The 15,471-nt window shown below is 42.2% G+C and overlaps 1 protein-coding gene across 2 annotated transcripts in view; it reads left to right on the forward strand.

The window, feature by feature from the left end:
* The window catches only part of ADAMTS17 (ADAM metallopeptidase with thrombospondin type 1 motif 17), a 177,623-nt gene that overhangs the window by 30,815 nt on the left and 131,337 nt on the right, over positions 1-15,471 (forward strand). For both annotated transcript variants that reach the window (XM_048076347.2, XM_048076348.2), the window contains exons 5-7: positions 3,803-3,886; positions 4,457-4,614; positions 10,521-10,564. In XM_048076347.2, coding sequence (XP_047932304.2) covers positions 3,803-3,886; positions 4,457-4,614; positions 10,521-10,564 — 286 coding nt within the window. The remainder of the gene's footprint in view (positions 1-3,802; positions 3,887-4,456; positions 4,615-10,520; positions 10,565-15,471) is intronic.

The raw sequence follows: 15,471 nt of genomic DNA on the forward strand, positions 1-15,471 counted from the left end.
CATTTAAGGGCTGGTTGTCTTACTGAGGTTCTTTCTAGCCTTAAACACAGTTATTTGAGACAGGTTGGGTTTTCGTTTAAAAGGCCGTGTACTGGGTGTTGGCATCAAGGCTTTGGCAGGAGCGGCTCCTGTGAGGAGATCGGGGTGGCTCCCGTGAGGAGACCGAGGGCTGCCCTGCGCCGGACGCAGCCGGTTCCAGTCAGCTCCACAGCGGTGCCACCACAGGGCACCAGCTGGTGACACCTCTGTGAAAATGGGTTTTAAGAAAGGGCAAAACTCCACCCAGGCAGTGAAAAGTGAGGGAAAAAAGTGTGAGGAACAGCCTGGAGCAGGCTGGCGTTCCCTGGAAGAAGTGGGGCCGGGGTGAGGAGGCTGCGCTGGAGCAGGCTTACCTGACAGGAATTGCCCTCCATGGAGAGGACCCACGCTGGAGCAGGGAAATCGGTGAGGAAGGAGCCGCAGAGGGGAACTGTTACAGGCTGACCACAACTTCCAGCCCTCTGCCTCTTAAGGTAAGGAGGGAAGGAATGAAGGAGTGAAACTGAGCCTGGGAAAAGGGGCCTGGGGCAAGTTATTGGTCTAATTTGTGCTTAATTGAGGTGGTCCTGTCAGTACCGTGATGATAGTATCCATCCTGTACTTACTTTATCAGTGAACGAGAGCTGTTTGGAAGATGATGTTTGTTTGTGCAAACCAACGTGCAGGCAAACTTTTAGGTCAGTTTTCTTGCTAATTTACCTGTAGAATTTAGACCATTTTGAATGACAGTTTTTTTTTGCAGGTGGAGCTGTACAGGTCCTCGCTGAATCTTTGTAGAACTTTCTGTATAAAATTTTACAGGGGGGGTTGCTAAGAAGAAATAGAGGAATCAGTGAGGGCAGATGAAGCTGGAGTGTCCTCTCCTGCTTGGTTCATGAAAGAAGATTGGAAATTGTAAACGGTGTATTTTGACATTGTTCTGCAGTTCTGGTGCAGGACCATCTTAAATCAGAGTGCTGCAGTCTTCTTCACCTGAGCTTATGGTCACACTTTAAATCCTGAGAAACAGTGCAGAGTTGTGAGAAAAATACAACAAAAAATATTGGATTACTGTTTTCTGGCAACAGTTTGTCCGTCTCAGAGGAAAAATTCTTGAAACTTCAGTAAGAAATGATTTACCCCAACCTGTAGGTATTGTTAGCTATTGCACTTTCTTGCCTTTTGCTAGGAATACGTCATCTACTTAAAGATTGGTCCATCTAGTTAACTGATAGGCATGGCCAGAATATGCACTGCCACTTTTGATTGCACCACATCTTCAAAATTCAGCTGTCTGTCCTAAAGCATCGGGAAAAACTCTTCTTTCTAATACACTGGAATTTGTTCCCCAGTGATACTGAGCAGTCTGCCATAATCAGTTCGTTAGCCCAGTGCTGTGGTGTTAGGCAATTTACAGTATGTTTATCTGTACACACATTAAAGTGCTGGTTATGAGTGCATAGGAGCCAGTCTGACAGAACAGAAACAAATGTCTTGTCTCCCTTTTAATCCAGAGCTCATGGACTGAAAGGTCTGGTTCAGCCTCTGAGGCATTTGGAGTAGGGGGCAGAAGCAGAACTAGCTGAGAGATCGCTGATAAGAGGGGGTCTGTCTCTTCTCTAGGTGGCATTGTGTTTGAACGCTTTAGTTGCACTGAAGTAGAACAGCCACTTGCACCAGCCAAGCTTACTTAGTTGAGGGAAAGAGGTTATTGTTCTTACTAGACAGCAGGAATCACCACAAGCCCAGGGTTTCTTTGGGCTCCATTTAAGAAAGAAAGCAAACAAAGGTTGAATAAACATGTGAAGTAAAGCCTTTTTTGCATACAGGATGTCTTTTTGGCTTAGTATCCAATTGTTGCTACTGCCTACAAGGTCCAGCACTTCTCAGATTGCTGATGGATGCAGATACATACAGAATCAAATTATCCTTTGGATGGAGGAAGCACAAGAGAAGAGAAAAGAAGAGGGTCTGACAGCTTTGAAAACGATAAGCTAAACTCTTCAGTAACTGGTTTGCGTTCTGCAGATTTTGTCACTGAAAACTGCCTTTTGAAGTCAGTGGTGTTTGGATCTGTTGTTGCAACACCTAGAGACAGGCAGCTTTTCTGCTCAGATGGAAAGATCATACATTAGGCCTAGTGATAAGAACTTACTTGCTATACCGCCATTTTATGAGTAGAAGCTTTACAGGACGCTAGCACTGGGCTAGGCAAATCAAAGGCATCCTTCACAGGATCATGGCAAATATTCGTTAGCCTCTCCAGTGGTGCATGAGAGACTGACTTGATCAGCGTGATGCTCCATTGACCCTTTCAGCTGAACGTCCAGGTCTCCGTTTACAAATAGGTGAACTTTCAGAGCCCTTGTCTGCAAGTTTTGAGTTTACACCCCCTACCCAGCCCCCTCTCTGGCTGTAGTGAGAGGCCTTAGCTGCTCTACCAACATACCCCCGAGGTAAGTAAATAGTACCAGCACTTGTGTGCATTTGTATGCCAACCGCAGGGCAGATAAACGGCTCATTGTGCTCATACTGAAGGTCAGTGGGTCAAATACTGAGCAGTGTCTGTCTTGCAGTCTGTGCCTAAATTATAGGAAACGTTTAAATGTATGATTAAATCCAACCCCAAACACTAGCGTGCTTAAGAAAGCTCTTACGCTGAGCACATTCCTGAGTATTTGCACAAATAGGAAAAATACCAAGTGTTGAAAACAATATCCGAAATATGTTCATGTCTTGAGTTTCTTGTAGGAAGTTAGCTGAGCCTGTGTGATATTTCTAGCCAAGTGAGACATGGATAAGGAATATAGCTTACTTGAGACCAAGTCCTGCAGCCACGAGTCAAGAGTCTCTCTTCAGTGGTCTTGTTTTGTCTGTTGTTGTTTTGACTGAACAGGGAATGCGGTATTCATCCAAAAGTTATTATGGGGCATTTTAAACCCTTTCAAAATGAACCCCTGCCTCACCTTTTTCTTTATACATTCTAGTTAAACCATTTGTACACAGAGAAATGGTGGAGTAAAATTCTGGCATCAATTAAGATCTTATATTCTAATCTATAAGAATGACGTGAAGTATCTGAGCTGGAATGCAAAATCTGGAGAAACTAGTAAGGTAGTTTCCGGTGCTATTTTTGTATTTCCTGAGGCTTGTGTCATTATGTGCTGCCTTATTACTATTCTCTTATATAAGATATGAAAATAACAGAGGGAAATTGCTTTTCCATTCTATTTCCTGAAGTCTAAAACACACCATTATTTCATCTTGCATTCAGATATCTCTGATATTTAAATGCTGAAGATCCATATTAGTTGGATGCTTCGTAATGTATGTCCGTGTTCCTAAGGCTTTGGAGTTCCTTTGGAATATTGCTCTCCTTTTCTTCATTGCTCAGCAACCCTTTCTCTCATATATTCCGCTTAAAAGTATTTTTCTTTCTGCAGCTAGATTATGGTTTTGTCTGTTTTTTATTGTTTCTGTCCCCAAATGCTGGAATGCTTACTCAAATTGGTCAGTTGGTGAAGCCAAATGCTATATAGTAGGAGCAAATGTATTTTTGTAAGTGTCTTAGCTACGCTGTAGTATATGGAACTGTTAGAGTGGGAATACAATAGCTTGTAAGGTTGTTTATTTTGACCAGAGTAGCACAGCCCATTTGGTTTTGGTTTGGGTCTGTTTTCTGAAGGAGAAATGTCTAACTTTAGTCACAATTAGTTCCTTCAACCTTACTATGTCCTGGCATTGTTACTGATGTACTGTGGATGTTTTCTTTGCATTTTAACAGGTGTACAACATGTTTCAACATCAAAGTCTTGGAATTAAAGTCAGCATTCGAGTGACAAAACTGGTCCTGCTTCGCAATCGACCTGTAAGTTCTAACTCATTTTTGCCCTTCTGCCGTAATGGTGCCACTGTATTCTCACAGGCAGAACAGCATCCCTGTGCTGTGTGGGTGGGAAGTGTGGGTTGTCTGGCCATAGGATCACAAAATAACTGGTGCCTGCCTGCCACACTACACCGGATAGTGTTACGGGTAAGAAGTACAAGAGGCCACAGGAGTGAAAGGAACCACAGTCCTTTTATTTAGCCTTTCTGGTAAATCTCTGTCTGCTTATAGTTGTGAACCAGGCTAGGGAATTAACTGTTAGAAAAAAATAAAAATTATATGGCTTTGGTATCAAAAATACAACTTCCAGATTTAGGAGACTTTGGAAGTTTGTGACTGCTGCCAGCTGATGGTTTTTGTTCTGTAGATCAAATGGCAGAGGTCAGTGTGGGTTCCGAAGTCCCTGCTTCGCCCACTCAGATGAAGCTGGTTTTGCGCTTTTCTTTCTCTCATAGCTGTATCTTGGATCCTCTGTTTTTTATCAGAGATGCGACGTGTTGTGTAAACGCTGTGACTGATATTTCTTATTTTGTGTCCCTTTCTATCCAAAAGGCAAAGTTGTCTATCGGGCATCATGGAGAGAGGTCTCTGGAGAGCTTTTGTCACTGGCAAAATGAAGAATATGGTGGAGCAAAGTACCTTGGTAACAACCAGGTTCCTGGTGCGAGAGATGACACTCCTCCTGTGGATGCTGCTGTTTTTGTAACCAGGTATAGTGAGGTCAGCTTTATCAGTTTACTTAACCAGTACTGGCCATAGTCAGTTATGAGGTTATCTGGTCCAGCAGTAATAGAAGAAAAAGATCCATTAATGATGATGCATTTGCTACCTGTGTGCTGTTTGGAAGGCTCATATTTGTCTTGTTTTTGTGTATGTTTAGTGATGTTGTGCAAAAGCATTGTCAGTCACCATAGCGTGTCATAGTCGGGATACAGGCAAGATACTTTTTTCTCGGACCAGCTGGTGTAAGTAGAAGAGAAATGGGTGAAGTTTTGGAGGACAAGACCTTCATCCTAGAAGAAAGAAGCTGCCAAGTTGAGAACACGGGTAACAAGTGCTCTGAGTGTAATTAGGTAGATACGCATATTGAACAGTCTGAGAGGAGAGATAGTTGGCACCTGTGGAGCATACAGGGTGTCAGTAGGAGGGAGGTGGTGAGGGAGTTCTCTCTTAAGAAAGTGAGAGATGAATACCAGAAACTAAATTAATTTTCTTGCTCTTTGCCTCAGGAGATAACCACTTCAACATCCCTGCTCTATCATAGCTCAAATCAGTAGTTCTAAATTTGTATGTTTGAAACCTACTGCATTTATTTCAGACGTGAAATAATCTGCGTGTGAATATTACAGCAAATTTCCTCACACCCTGCAGCCCTGCCTATTGATATATCAAACACGTCAGGGTATGGCCCAGATACAGTAAATGAAAGGAATGTTTTCCATGTTAACCTGCAGTCTTTTTTCCTGCAACTTCGCTACCTCAGCTCAACCTCAGAATACAATTCAAGTCCTGTGTTCCTCACAGTCACTGTAAATTTTGGGTATCAAATCGGTGGTCTTCTAAGTTGATTGCATACTTCAAGGTTTACACTAAGAATGCGTTGTTACAGAAATGATCACTGAATAATTAAAGTGAGCACAAAAATACAGTGTAAGATGGATGCTGTGTGTGCTACAAAGACACTGCTTCCTACCCCTGTCTTTCCTAGTTAGAGAGAGGAAATGTCGGTATTGCAGCTTAATATTATTCACCTCTGTTGCCTTTTTTCCTTGCCAACAATGCAACTAGAAATGCATGTTTTTGCTTAAACTGCGATTCTGATTGCAATTGTCTCTTGTGTTAACCACCACATTGCGAATTCTCCATGGGATTTTGGTGAGTGTTCAGTAAAATAGCTGGTGAGCAGGGCGTGGAGCCAGCAAAGTTCCTAAGAGTGCACCTTCACAAACATATGTGCAGTTCCCCCAAATCCTTCTTTCTCTCCTGTATTCAGTGTAGTCCAACCAAGCACTTAAGCAGATACTTAACATTTTAGACAGGGTGAATAATTCCTTTGAAGTCAATGGGCTGAACATCCTGGTTATAGTTGAGCATGTGCTTTATTGGATCAGGGCCTAAATAAATAACCAACATTTTTGTTAAACTCATCTGGACATCCAGTTGTCCTGCATGACAAGTGAGGCGGACAGAATCTTTTCTGATGTGCTCTAAGCATAGGGTGGAGGGAATGAGCAGTGCATTTCGTCTGTGCATTCTCTCTGCAGCTTATAAAATTGAATGCGTAATGTCAGGCTAAATGAGTTGGACTCAGGCATTTGAGGAAGAATTGTAGAGATGTTCACTGGGCTCAGTAAATTTACAGGCTTTTGTGATCAAAATAGCTGGAGAAATATAGGTTCAATTGGGTTAGAAACTAGGTTCACATTTTGTGAGTAAGTTCAGGCCAGGGATCCTGCAGCTGTGTAAGAGCAGCATTTTTTCTGTTTCATGGGCCAACAGTGTTTACTTGTATCCTTCCTTATTGCTGCGTCGTGTTGTCGTAAGCCATCCTGCCTCTGCTGCATAGAGGATGCCATGTTGCTTGGAAGACTTCTGGCCCAGCAGCCTGATTCCTTTGTCAGGGAAATAAGGGTTTCTACTCCTGGCTTTGGAAGTGTGTGTGTGTGTGTGTGTTTCTGTCCATCCCTTGACCGCCCTCCCCAGGACTGTACAGAAGGACCAGCAGCAGAGGATATGGGAGCAACAACATGTCCAGTACAAGCAATAGCGCCAGAAAAAGCAGAAGCTGAATTTTTCAGCAGCTACTTTAGCAGTAGGAGAAGATTATTTGGGGTCAACCTCTAAAGAAATCCCTCTGGTTCCAGTCTGGTTGTGTTCATTTGAAATAACAAGGCACACTTGTCTTTTGGAACTTCACCTGAAAATGGTATTCCCCATATACTCATTTGGATGTAAACGTAGATGACCTAGGTGGCAGGTACATCCCTCCTGTGGGATATTGATAGTATCTCTACCTAATTGACTTCCAGGTAAGAAGTATACTTTATCTGCGAAATTAGATGTACCACTGCCCAGTTCAGTAAATTAAGGAGGTAGTAGGTAAAAAATCTCTTACAGTCCTGAAGGTTTGAGTATAGTGCAGCAGTCTCTATAATCTTCACACTTTCCATGTCCAAATTCTGCTTTTGAACTTACAGAAATTCAGATCTTCGGCACCTACAGGTAATATATTTCATATTTTGATGAGCAGCTGACCAGAATAGCTTCCTTCTGCAGAGTCTGTATCTTAGACTTTTATCCAGCCCTCCACCTTCCCATTAAGTGGGCAAGTGAAGCAATTCCATATGCGTTCAGGAAGCTGGGCTCATGGAGCTACTAAATGTATATATGTATGGACCAAGCTTTCTTTGGCAAGTTTATACCTGTACCAGTTTCCTCTGTCCTTTAGCTGTGTGACCCTGCGGGGTTAAACTGGTCAAAAGATGTCATTTGAAGGATGCTAGTAAGTAGCCACTGAACAGAATATTTCTTGTTCATGTTGCACAGTTGAACAACTGTCCTCCTTTCTTACAGGAAGGACTTGAATTGCAGAATTCAGCTTAGCACAGTTAGGTATTTTTTTCCAGTTCGTGTGAGCCAGATGGAAGAGTGACTTTAGGAGGAGTTCTGAGCTCTTCTTTTCTGGCTCTTTTTATTGAACAAAACAACCGACTTATTGTCATTTTTTTCAGAAGAATTGTTTAATTCTGCTAATGAAAACAGTCCACGATACAACAAGTGATAATGACTGAGAATTTCGCAGATCTCTAAAAGATCACAACACATGTGCTGCTTGATTCAGCAAGTGACTAAAAGTGAAGAGGAAATTTGCTTCACTGCTATAGTGTGAGATTTCAATACATTATCCAAAGCTTGGTGTGATAAGGTCAGATCTGGCCTTGGATTTGAATTGCAGCTCCCGAAGTAAGAGTTTTATTCCAACATATCTCTATAAAACATCCCGCTGACAAAGCTGTAGTCTCTGTGATAAGAGATACTCTGCACATGCAGTGAATATGAAGGTATCTTTTTTATATCCTTATAAAGTATCATTATGGCATTATTCATGTCAGGCTCTTATTTCAAAAACGTAGATGCAATAAGGCTCAAAAATGCTCCAGAGAGAACTGTGATTGAAACCTTTTTAAAAGCAGATCCGTTTCCGTACCATGATGGGGCCATCTTACCTCACTGCTGTGACTTACCCACAGGTGAGACAGATCTGCCTTAATGCCTTTGAGGTCTTTGGTCCCTCTTGTGATTTTCCAGGAAAGGGCTGTAGGAGTTTCAGTGTATAGGTTTTTGTTTAGGCAGCTTGCCTTTGGAAGAGGCAGGAGACCCGCTGAGTTCATTTGTGACATGCTTTTCTGTTTGGCCACAGAGTTTTGGGTTAAAACTTATACAATAGGTCCGGATGATTTAAAGCCTAGCGTTTTGATACAAGGTCTTTGAATAGAAACATGGTGTCTCTTGCACTTGTGTTTGTGACACTCTTAAAGGATGGGCTGGGGAAGTTTCATATTTGCAACCCCACATGCAGTGAATCGGGCAGCTGTGTTCAGCTCTGACTGCTGACCTGTCTCAAGTCCTACCCTGACCAGACAGTATCACAGCACTCTTTACAGACAAGGATTGTTCCACCTCTGTAGGAGAGTCTGCAAGTTGTGCTGGATTGCTTAAACCCTTCGTTTTATGGCATGGTGGGTAATTTCTGTAGGGAGCTACCTGAAAGTGCCAGACGCCTTTCAGTGTGCAACACAGAGCGCAAGGAGCAAAACTTGCTGTGCTTTATTTGCAGAGCTGGCCAGCCCCTGAGGAGAGATGCTTTTCTAGCAATGGCCTTTTGCCATCTACTAATAGTTGAGCTATCTGTTGTCACAAGAAAAGCATCTGTTTGATTTACCAGTTTATATAACGTAATAAGTCCTTAAATAAACCTCTGTCAAGTTGGCTCTGGGAATTCAAGCAGGCGTGCTTGTGCCAGCTCTGTCAGGAGACTGTCATTAGTCTTCTTTGGAAAGGCTGGAATGCCAAGGTGTCGAGACACAGTAAGGCTGTGGTGAAAAATGAAAGCTGGGGCTGGTGTGTGGTCGTAGCTTCCATTTTTGTTTTGTTCCTAACTGATTTTTAACACTTTGCTTGTTATGTTTTTTCTGCATTGAAGCATGGTGAGATTTCAGTATCTGCTTAGCAAGAGCTTGTGATAAGTTTTGTTTCCCTCCTTCCAAGTCCTTGGCCACCTGATTTGTGATTTCCAAAGAGTTTGGTGTGACGGGTTTGCATTTGTTAGCCACGGACCTTGACCTTAAATCCCTTTTCTTACAAATCCTACTTTCATTTTTTTTTTTCTTCAGAACAGAAGTATTTTTGATCTTTCTCCATTCTTCCTCCTGCCAAACTCTTAAAATTCCACCCGAGACTCGGGCATTTCAAACAACACACTCTAAATGTACTAATGTAATTCTCTCGTTAGCCTCTCATCAGGGTGAGGAAAGCCACGACAGAGATTATGGTTTCTCGGCTTCCCTTTAGCCATACGATGCTTTTTTCCATCTCTTCTTCATAGCAGGTGGTGCTGCAAAGTAGGACTGAAGATAGTTCCAAAATGCTTAGGCCTAAGTGCTTATTGAAATATATTCAAACTATTAATTTAGTTAAAAAATACTTCTCACACTTCTCTCTCATGAGGAAAGTCGTTTACAAAATCTTCTCACGTGCAGTGGTATTACTTGGACGGTGAGCTTTCAAGGCTTTTCTTCCTGTTTCTGTTTAGCACAGCTCCATGGATCCCTGGCAGGATCTGTGGATGCCAGTGGCATACGTAGTATCTTTTCCTGCCTTGATGAAATCTAGGGAGACTGGATGAGATGTGGAGGGATAACAGAGACCAAATGAAGTCTATTAAACCTGTGTGTGTTGGCTTTGAATCATAAAATGGCAAACTTGACTGTATGTTTAGCTGAAGCCAACTCACCTAGCTGTTACCTGGCAAATTCTGAAATTCTCATATTTGTTTTTGTGCAAACATCTGTCTCTCTGTTTAGTTCTGCTTCTTTTTTTTTTTCCTTTCCTATTCCAGTGGAAGGAGAAAAAACCTGAAGAACTGAGAATTTCTGAGTATACATGATCAGTTGTGTGTCTCCAGGCAGTGTCCCCACATATCCCTTTCTCCCACTTTTGCTGGTGCTATTGCATCACAGGGTTTGTGTTCCTTTCTGTTACAATTCTCCTCTCAAAATAAGAGGTTCATTTTTAATCCAGGTGCTGATGAAGTCTGACGTCCTAGAGTGGGACAGTTCTCTTACATGACGTGGCAGTACTCTTCTGCATGCAAAATCCGAAGTATTAAGTTGGACAGTAATATACAGAGCTGATTCATATAATTGCTTGTAATCTTGCAGTAGCAATCAACATCGCTATCTGTGTTGTCATCATGTAGACTCCACAGCAGTTAAATAAATAAAAAAAAAAAATCCCTCAACACCCATGATATGTGAGTCATGCACCACTGCTTTTTCCTAGCCTGAAGTCTGGAGGCACAGGATGCATTTGACTTCTGTTCTGTTTTGCTTTCTAGGACAGATTTCTGCGTACACAAAGACGAGCCTTGTGACACTGTGGGTAAGTCAAAGAAGTAGGGGAGAGTATTTTGATAGCCACCTCTGTGCTGAGAGGAGCTTTCTGGGCAATCTTTCATTCTTTGTTTTACTGTAATGCTGCTTTTGCTATTCTGAATACCTCTGTGATGCAAATATGGATTAGTTGAGCAGGGTACGAACTATAAATAATCCATTAAGTTCTAACCCCTCCTAAGCACTGGAGGTCTCTGAGTTCAGGAAGTAATCTTAAGTGATTCAACTTCTTTGGAACAGATGTAGAATTTAGATAATTGGAGATTAAGAAATTGTCTTTTGGTTTGTCTGTGTGATGTACCTTTCAGGGCTCCCTCACCTAAAACGATTTGCTAACTAACGAATGTATTGCAGTTGTACGAATCTGTGTAACACTCCCAGTTCAAACTGGCACTCAGAGAAGAATACCTCATTGTGGGAATGCCAAGTTAAATCTTCTTTTCCGCCTCCAACTTCCGAACTGCCTTTAATCTTACCCAACCCCTGAATACACAGGGTCCTTACATCCTACTCTCTTTCTTTCTTTCTTTGTTTATTTATTTATTTTACTTAGGTAGCAGTAACCTTCACTGTATCTGTTCTGGTGGTTTTTATTTAGTCATCACAGTAGCAGCAGTGTTTGGAGGCATAACTCAACATCCTCTCTGTGATGATTGTATGATTTTTTTTAGACTTGTCTCAAGGTCAAGGTGCCCCTTATCCTACATTCTGTGTATACTTGGAGTGGGTACTGAATTTCAGCTGATCTTAACTTCAGTGCTTGCGGAGACACTTGGAGACTAGGGCTTGCTGTGCTGACAGTAGTGGGTGATAAGGAGCGTGGGGGAAAGTCTTCAGCAGAAGCTCTGAGGCTACCTATGGAAGTCTTATCTCAGATTGTGGATCCTTCCCTCTCTGTGTTGTGGAGACTGATCAGGTGAAAGAAGGAAATACAGAGCTGAAAAATGAATACGTTTTTTTTTCAAACACGATCAAGGCCTGACCTTTATGTCCAAGTTTACCAGAGGGAATCCCTCACAATACATTTACTCTTTGTCCAGTGGAAAGCACACTTCCACTGAGCAAGGTTTTTATCCTATGTACCTGCATGTGGAGGTGACTGTGGTAAGATACAATAAAGAAGTAAAGAAAAAGAAGAGAAGCTGACGGAAGACACGTGCCGACTAAGGTCAGAGCTTTTCCCATTTTTAAAGACAGTATAGTGGAAGATCTCTATGCAGGGAATGATATTATGATAGACAGCATGACTAAGGAAATGTTTTTATGACTTATTTTCTGTTCTTAAAATACCCGAATACTTTCTGTGCTGTGACTTGCTGCAGACTGTGGGCTCCCATGGTGAAACTGGAAGATCAGAGTGATAAAGATTAAACTCGTTTCTTACTATTTCCAGCATAGTTTTTCTAAGATATTGAGAAGCTGAATGTTCCTGGGAGAAAACCAGTCTGGCCTCTTTGCTCTCTTGAGCCTACTTTTCTTTCCTTCTCCCCTGACAGTTTCACTGTGTACACTAGCATCTTCACTTGCACATTTTTTATGCCCCACTGTTTCTGTTTGAACCCAGAGGCAGTGTGCCATATCCCTGAGTACAAGGAAACGCTCCATCATATGATACCATCTTACTTTTCTTAAATCCTGTTGAAATAAGTAAATATTTTGATAACATCAGTTTTCAAGCATTGTTGCCTGTGTCCAAACTGTTGAGTTACTGCAGTTGTGTCAGATCACCTACAAAGTTAGGCCATTATCTCTGTGTTGCGTGTATTGGCAGCATATTTTGAAAGCTTTCTTCAAAACCTGAAAACCAGGAATTACTCTGGAGGAGCTGTAGTCTGGATGAAGTCCAGCCAGGTTACACCGCGCACTGATACTTCATCCGTCCCTACCTCGAGAAATGGTGCTTAGGCTTAGTGGCTGAACGTAGAGCCTGAAAGAAGATAACCAATTCTTCTGGTCATCGGCTCGCTAAGGAGTAATGCGGAGGTGCAAAATGAAATTGCAGAACGCTGGATTTCGAGGGATTCACCGCCATAAAGCAAATCATATTTCGTGTCAGAGTCCTTACATGAGTCCTAAACCCAAAAGACAGTGTCTGATAATTGAAGGCAATGTGTCTGATACCCTGAATCTTATCATATTTGTCATTTGCTTAGAGATCATGGTCTCTGCTTTTTGTGGATGGGTACTGCACAGTATTAGCTTCATTTCTCTTTCTCTGCCAAAAGTATTGGTGATATATACTGCTGAAAGTTAGCCCATATGTAATTTTTTCATATTACAGATGTTAGACCAGAAGGGAATTTAGCCTTGTGGTGTTTGGATGTGTCACAGCAGAGGAAGAATAAATTAAGGAATATATTCTGTGGCTTGCCATCAGTTTGAGAAAGGGCCTACTGTTGGTAATAATGAATTTTAACTGCGTGAAAGATTTTCCAGTTTTCCTCCTTGGTCAAGACAGGGAAAATAGTTGTCAGTGACAGAGAAATAGGTTTTAATATCCACTGTTCTGTGCCCTGTATATATAGATAGATTATGTTAGTGGCAACGTAGCGTGGCATGTACTTGAGTTTTGTACAAATGCAGTGATCAAAGGAGGCTGATACCTGTTGGCATGGCATACTGGCTTTTGAAGAATTATGTTGATGCTTCAGCTATGTCTGTTGTTGCCAGGTTCCTGTTCCTCACTCCAGCTCCTGTAGACAGTCCCCTCCAAATCAGCAAGAGTATCTGTGAGAGCAAGAAGCGAGTCCAAAGAGTGACACTGCATTTGGGTCTTGAAGGTGATGCTGAGGCTGTAGCGCTACCGAGAGTTCTCTAGAACAGCAGCTTGCTTTGATTCTTGCCTTACGGTTCACTTTTATATATGAAGAACTGATCTCACCAGATGCGTATGTGTTTTTATACCCTCTCATGGATGAAGTTGGCCATTGCAGTGTGGTACACTGCCATCCTGTAAAGGAAGAATCATCTTCTTGGTGAGCAGGCAATCTCCTAAACTAGGAAACTGAGGCTGCTGCTCTATATAAGGCACAGAATCTGGACTCTAGACTCCTGATTCCTATTCCCAGCTTTGGCACTGGATCATTGTGTGACATTTGGCAAGTCACTTATGTTTGGAATACTTCTGTCTACCTCTATGAAATGGGGATTTTGAGTGCAAAGCTACAGGAGATTGTATGGCTTAAGTAATTCACATACAGAGCAGTGCAATGTCCTTGAGCATATGATGCAAATATAAGTCCAGAATCTAATGTTGCTTAGTCATGTTTAAGAGCATGTACTGACTCCATTAGATTATGTGCACTAAAATTAGGGGATTTAGAGCATTGTGAGAAAAGTTGTTATTTTTTTGGTGACATTTCCTTGATTTTCTTTACAGTATGAGAAATATGCAAGCAAAACTTTCTTTGGTGGAAATACTGAGGCTTAGCTGTTGTTCGGAAGTGGGATTATGAAGTTTAAATGGTTTATAAGAGGTGTTCATTTGTGCTCAAAAAGATCCATATTGAAAAACCTGTCTGGAATCTTTGCCTGCCATGCAGACACAGAGAGAAAACAGCAGCAGGAGGTTTGTATTTGTATTCTGGCAGGGGCCCCTCACTGAAACCAGTTGCTCTGGGGACTTCGTTCAAATTTTCTTGGCCCTGCTGCCAAGGTAGTGTGGAAGGTTACATAATGGCTGAAACAAGCTCAAAAATGGTGAAAATATGTAGGTATGTCTTTGTGGGGTGATACCCCACTGGCTGTGTCAAGAAACAGAACCACGTTTGTTTAAGAAATAGTTTGGTAATGCTCATCGCCCCGCATGGTTGTGTAAGCAAGCCCGAGGAACGAATGAATTCAAAAAGGAGAGGGAGAGAAGGAAAAAAAATATGCCTGCGTGCAAAGCATTTGCAGCAGTTGTGTTTCAGTCGTCTCAGTTGCTGGGACCTCTGCTAGGCTCTGCCGTTTGAGCAGGGAGGGTTTGCTTTGTGCAACATATCCTCGACACACAGCAGTCAAAAGGTTTGCAGTCTGCTTCTGCTTCAGACTCATCTCTCGTGATGTGACTCTAACCAGGTCTGCCGTTTCCTGCAGAAAAATCTTTGTTCCAATTGAGCCGCCTCTAAGCCAGCCAAATTGAGAGTTTAATGTCTAGCTATTAATATCAGGCTGCAGCTTGGAGCCTCGCGCGTTGTGAGGATCCAACCTTTCTGTGACATAAGCAGATTGAGAATGCCCCTTTCGTTCAATATTTCCACTGCTAGTGCCAAATAAGCAGCTTTACGGTTAGTTAGGAATGATCCTGCATATTTCAAGGCAAAGCTTGGCCCTGATTCCTCAGTGTACATGTTACCCCAGATCCAAGCTGAAGCTTCCCTGTATTCAGCTAATAATAAAAGTGGGGGCAGTGTGGAATTGGGAAATGGAAAATGAGAATGTGTCTTAAATATCCTTAAATTGCCCTGGTTAAAAATGTCTTTACCTCTGCTGCAGTCACATGTGCTTTTCTGTGGCTTGATGTCGGGGAAAAGAAAGCAGAATACAGCGTATATGCTGCAGATGGGCAGGTTTAGTTGGAGAAATAGCTGCCTGGAGAAAACCGAGCATCAGAGCAGAGGTGACTGAGAAACAGTTTTCCAGACTGTTTCCACAAGTGAATCAATGTTTTGCAAAAAACAGTCCCATCTCCTGGCTGGCTTTAATTAAAGGGCTCAAAGATAACTTACAAAGAGGGTCCTGAAGGTTATAAATCCTTCTATAATTTGTGACTTTTTTTTTCCTGAGTCTTCCGAACACAGACCGATACGTGACTGGGGGAAGGCAGGGCTCTGGTTTTGGTTTTGCCACTGTGCTGCTTGGGGACTGTGCAGATGACATCCTTTGGTGCCAGTGTGTTTGTACCATAGTCCTTCC

This window comes from Anser cygnoides, chromosome 11 (assembly GCF_040182565.1).
Source record: "Anser cygnoides isolate HZ-2024a breed goose chromosome 11, Taihu_goose_T2T_genome, whole genome shotgun sequence".
Classification (NCBI taxonomy): Eukaryota; Metazoa; Chordata; class Aves; order Anseriformes; family Anatidae; genus Anser; species Anser cygnoides.